Source organism: Quercus lobata, chromosome 11 (assembly GCF_001633185.2).
Source record: "Quercus lobata isolate SW786 chromosome 11, ValleyOak3.0 Primary Assembly, whole genome shotgun sequence".
NCBI classification, from domain to species: Eukaryota; Viridiplantae; Streptophyta; class Magnoliopsida; order Fagales; family Fagaceae; genus Quercus; species Quercus lobata.
Genome location: NC_044914.1, coordinates 56,121,847 through 56,126,645, shown reverse-complemented (window position 1 = coordinate 56,126,645; position 4,799 = coordinate 56,121,847). Strand labels below are relative to the sequence as shown.

General features: G+C 46.5%; 1 protein-coding gene across 1 annotated transcript; it reads left to right on the top strand.

Moving 5' to 3' along the window:
• Window positions 1-1,511: 1,511 nt before the first annotated feature.
• Window positions 1,512-3,548, top strand: LOC115967211. The gene has a single exon (XM_031086269.1). The coding sequence runs from the start codon at window positions 1,512-1,514 to the stop codon at window positions 3,546-3,548; it is 2,037 nt and encodes a 678-aa protein (XP_030942129.1).
• The last annotated feature ends 1,251 nt before the right edge of the window (window positions 3,549-4,799 follow it).

Here is a 4,799-nt window from a genome sequence, read left to right as displayed (position 1 = left end):
CTAACGGAAATAAGGGACGACCCGTCCCTAAAGTGGCCAAAACCACTCCATTCAACACCTAGATTGCGCGATAAGAGGAAATACTGCCGTTTCCACAAGGATCACGGGCATTATACAGAGGACTGCAGGGACCTAAAAGAACAGATTGAGGAGCTCATCCGTAACGGGAAGCTACAACAGTATGTAAAAAGGGGGGATTTCGGCAGGTACGAATAGAGAAGCCAGCCAGTAAATACACGGAAGGACGAAGATCGCCTCCAACCTCGTCCACAAAGCGCACTAGGGGAAATAAAGACCATTGCTGGGGGACCGACCACTGGGGATCATTCAAGTCTCTCAGGAAATCATACCAAAGACAGGTAAACAACGTTCACAGCATACCTCCATCAAAGCAAAGACGCACCAGTGATGACTTGCATTTCTCTGAGGAAGACGCCAGATGTGTGAAGCAGCCCCATGATGACCCACTCGTCATTATGATCATGATCGAGGGGTTCAACACGCGAAGAGTCCTGGTCGACAGCGGAAGCTCGGCAGACATAATCTATCTTCCTGCTTTCCAACAACTGAAGCTCGACCCAAAAAGGTTTCGTCCTTTTGAGTCTCCCCTCGTCAGTTTCAGTGGAGACAAAGTATACCCAAGAGGAATCGTGGCGTTGACAGTAACGGCTGGGTCATTCCCCCTGCAGGTAACCAACCAGCACAATTTTCTAATAGTAGACTCACCTTCGTCCTACAACGTGATCATAGGGAGACCAATGCTCAATCGTTGGAAGGCTGCTATCTCCACCTACTGCTTAAAGGTGAAGTTCCCGACAGAACATGGTGTCGGGGAGATTAAAGGAGATCAAGTACTGGTAAGAGAATGCTACCATGCCGTCCTGGCTTCAAAAGAAAACCATACGTGGACGATTGAAGAGAAAACACCAGAGATCATGGAGAAACTTGAAACGGTAGAGCTGGCTGAAGGGAATCCTCCAAAGACGACCCAAATAGGGACGAGCATGAGTCAAAAGACGAAAAGTGAAATCGTCAGCTTTCTGAAGAGTAACCTCGATATATTCGCGTGGAGCCACGAGGACATGCCCGGGATCCCAGCGAGCCTCATCCAGCATCACCTGAATGTTGATCCAGGGAAGAAACCTGTCCAACAGAAAAGGAGAGTCTTTGCTCCCGAGCGAAACAAGGCAGTGATGGACGAGGTAAATAAGTTGCTTGCAGCAAAATTCATCCGAGAAGTCCACTACCCAGAGTGGTTGGCCAACGTAGTCATGGTTAAAAAAGCAAATGGGAAGTGGAGAATGTGCGTCGACTTCACAGATCTGAACCAAGCCTACCCAAAAGATAGCTTCCCACTGCCCAGAATCGACCAGCTAGTGGACTCCACAGCAGGGCACAAACTTCTCACATTTATGGACGCATTTTCCGGATATAACCAGATACAAATGGCTGAAGAAGACCAAGAGAAGACCGCTTTTATCACCAGCTAGGGACTTTACTGCTACCAAGTCATGCCTTTTGGGCTCAAGAACGCAGGGGCCACCTATCAAAGATTGGTAAACCAGATGTTCGAGAAGCAAATCGGGAGAAATATGGAGGTTTATGTCGACGATATGCTCGTCAAGAGCAAGGAGGAAGAAAACCATCTGGACGACCTTAGAGAGACGTTCAATACTCTCAAGCGGTACAGCATGAAACTCAATCCGTCCAAATGCGCCTTTGGAGTTTCCTCGGGAAAGTTTCTCAGGTTTGTAGTATCGCAGAGAGGGATTGAAGCAAACCCCGAGAAAGTCAGGGCCATCCTGGAAATGTCTTCACCCAGGACGGTCAAAGAAGTACAGTCCCTCACAGGGAGAATCGCGGCCCTCAATAGGTTCGTCTCAAAAGCCACGGACAAATGCCTCCCATTCTTCAAGACTTTGAAGAAGGCGTTTTCGTGGACGGAGGAATGCGAAACGGCGTTCCAAGAGCTGAAACGATATCTTAGCAACCCGCCCCTCTTAAGCCCGTCCAAAGAAGGTGAAGATCTATTCCTGTACTTAGCCGTCTCGGTCACGGCTGTCAGCGCAGCATTGATTAAAGAAGATGATGGTTTGCAACTTCCCGTGTATTACGTCAGCCAGGCCTTCCATGGTGCCGAGGCGCGGTACCCTCGTATAGAGAAGATCACATTCGCCCTGATTATGGCTTCGAGAAAACTTCGTCCATATTTTCAAGCCAATCCCATCATCGTGATGACGGATCAGCCTATAAAAAAGGCAATGAACAAGCCCGAAGCGGCAGGAAGAATGGTGCAGTGGGCAGTCGAGCTCAGCCAGTTCGACATAAAATATCATCCAAGGACGACGATAAAAGCACAGGCACTGGCCGATTTTATAGCGGAATTCACCATCCTTGAAATCATAAAGAACATCTGGACGGTTAATACTGACGGATCGTCCACTCAACGAGGAGGCGGAGCAGGCATCGTCCTCACTTTCCCAGAAAAGAACGTCCTCAAGTATGGAGTCCAACTTAAATTCCCCGTAACCAATAATGAAGCAGAATATGAGGCCTTGTTGGCGGGGTTGAGAGTAGCCCGGGCCCTAGGAGCTGAGAATGTTGTACTTAAAAGCGATTCCCAACTTGTCATTGGACAAGTAAAAGGGGAGTACGAAGCAAAGGAGGCAAGGATGCAGAAATACCTCAAGCTGACGAACCAATTGATCAGCTCTTTTAATCACATAGAGTTCGTCCAGATCCCCAGGGATCAGAATGCAGAAGCTGATGAGGTGGCCCAAAGTGCCTCGACGGAGAACGAAAGTAAGAGGTGTGGTTGGAAGATAGAAGAACAAAACTATCCTAGCATACAGAAACTCCAAATTTCCTCCGTCCACACAGACCATGGATGGACGAGCCCGATATTCACATTCCTTCAAGAAGGACGACTATCGCCTGATCCAGAAGAAGCTAAAAAGGTACGGAATCGAGCAGCCAGATTTACGATCCTTAATGACGAACTCTACAAAAGGGGCTACTCCCAACCGTATCTGAGATGTGTTGAAAAGGAGGAAGCCAGGTACATCCTTGAAGAAGTACATGGGGGGATCTGCGGAGATCACACGGGGGCAAAGTCCCTCGTCAGGAAGATCATGAGAGCAGGCTACTTTTGGCCAACAATGCAACGAGACGCAGCTGATTTCGTGAGGACGTGTGACAGTTGCCAAAGATATGGGAATGTTCAAAGAATCCCCGGGGAAAAGATGACCACAATATCGTCTCCATGGCCATTCGCACAGTGGGGGATCGACATCGTGGGCCCCTTACCTCCGGGAAAGAGACAGATGAAGTTCCTGCTCGTCGCCATCGACTACTTCACAAAATGGGTGGAGGCAGAAGTACTGGCAACAATCACCGAAGCAAAAGTCATTTTGCTCGAGCTTGGGCATCAAGAACAAGTACTCATCACCAGGTCATCCCCAGGCCAACGGACAGACGGAAGTAACCAACCGGACCTTGCTCAAGATCATCAAGTCCCGGTTGGTGGGGGCAAAAGGAATGTGGCCTGAAGAACTGCCAAGCGTCTTGTGGGCATATAGGACGATAGCGCGGACACCAACTGGAGAAACACCGTTGAATCTGACATATGGCACAGAAGCAGTCATACCAGTCGAAGTTGGTCTCACAAGCCTAAGGAGAGAATTTTTTGACGAGCAAACTAATGACAGCCAATTGAAAGAAAACTTAGACAGTCTGGACGAGATTAGAGATCAGGCAGCTGAAAGAATGGCCAAGTACCAGCAGAAGATAGCCGAATATTATAATCAAAGAGTGAAGCTCAGAAGATTCAACATCGATGACCTCGTCCTCAGAAAAGTCACCCCAGCAACAAAGGATCCAGCACATGGTAAACTGGGACCGTCCTGGGAAGGTCCCTACAGAGTCGTCCATTATTCGCGTCAGGGCAGTTACCACCTGGAAGACTCCGAAGGAAAAAGGCTACCTCGTCCATGGAACGTCGAACATCTAAAGAGGTATTACGAAAAGGAACCATAAACTTCTTTGTAAAACCAATTTGATACTTCCATCTTATGTAAGCAATTATTCGAATCATAAGTATCGTCCAGCATTTCTTAAGTGTTATTGAGCAAATCATGCGCCACGGGTTTCAAAGAAAAGCAAAAACGAGATCGTCCCTAAAATGCTTAATGACGATAAAATTCCTTAAATGGATGTACATCGTCGCCAACAAACTCACTGACGATAAAATTCCTTAAATGGATGTACATCGTCCCTAAAATGCTTAATGACGATAAAATTCCTTAAATGGATGTACATCGTCGCCAAAAAGCTCACTGACGATAAAATTCCTTAAATGGATGTACATCGTCCCTAAAATGCTTAATGATGATAAAATTCCTTAAGTGGATGTACATCGTCGCCAAAAAGCTAATTGACGATAAAATTCCTTAAATGGATGTACATCGTCCACAAAAAGCTTAATGACAGTAAAATTCTTTTAAGTGGAATTATATCGTCTCTAAAAAGCTTAATGACGACTAAAATCCCTCCAGGGGATACATGCCATCTCGAAAGTTAAAATTCCTTAAGCGGATATACAAATCAAGAGGATCAAACTCCTCAAGATGACCAATACGACCTCGTCCATGCAGGACGTCCAAAAAGTCAGTAAATGGGGAAACCTTTCTAAATCCCCTAGGAAAGGACAAAAATCCTTGCACAACTCATGCAATCATGAAAAGCAAAAATAAACACATATATATAGCCAAAAATCAAACATAGAGTTAAATTTTTCTGAA

Bases quoted from the DNA above. Each gene is read 5' to 3' on its own strand.
- LOC115967211 (XM_031086269.1), top strand. From the start codon at position 1,512: ATGCCTTTTGGGCTCAAGAACGCAGGGGCCACCTATCAAAGATTGGTA.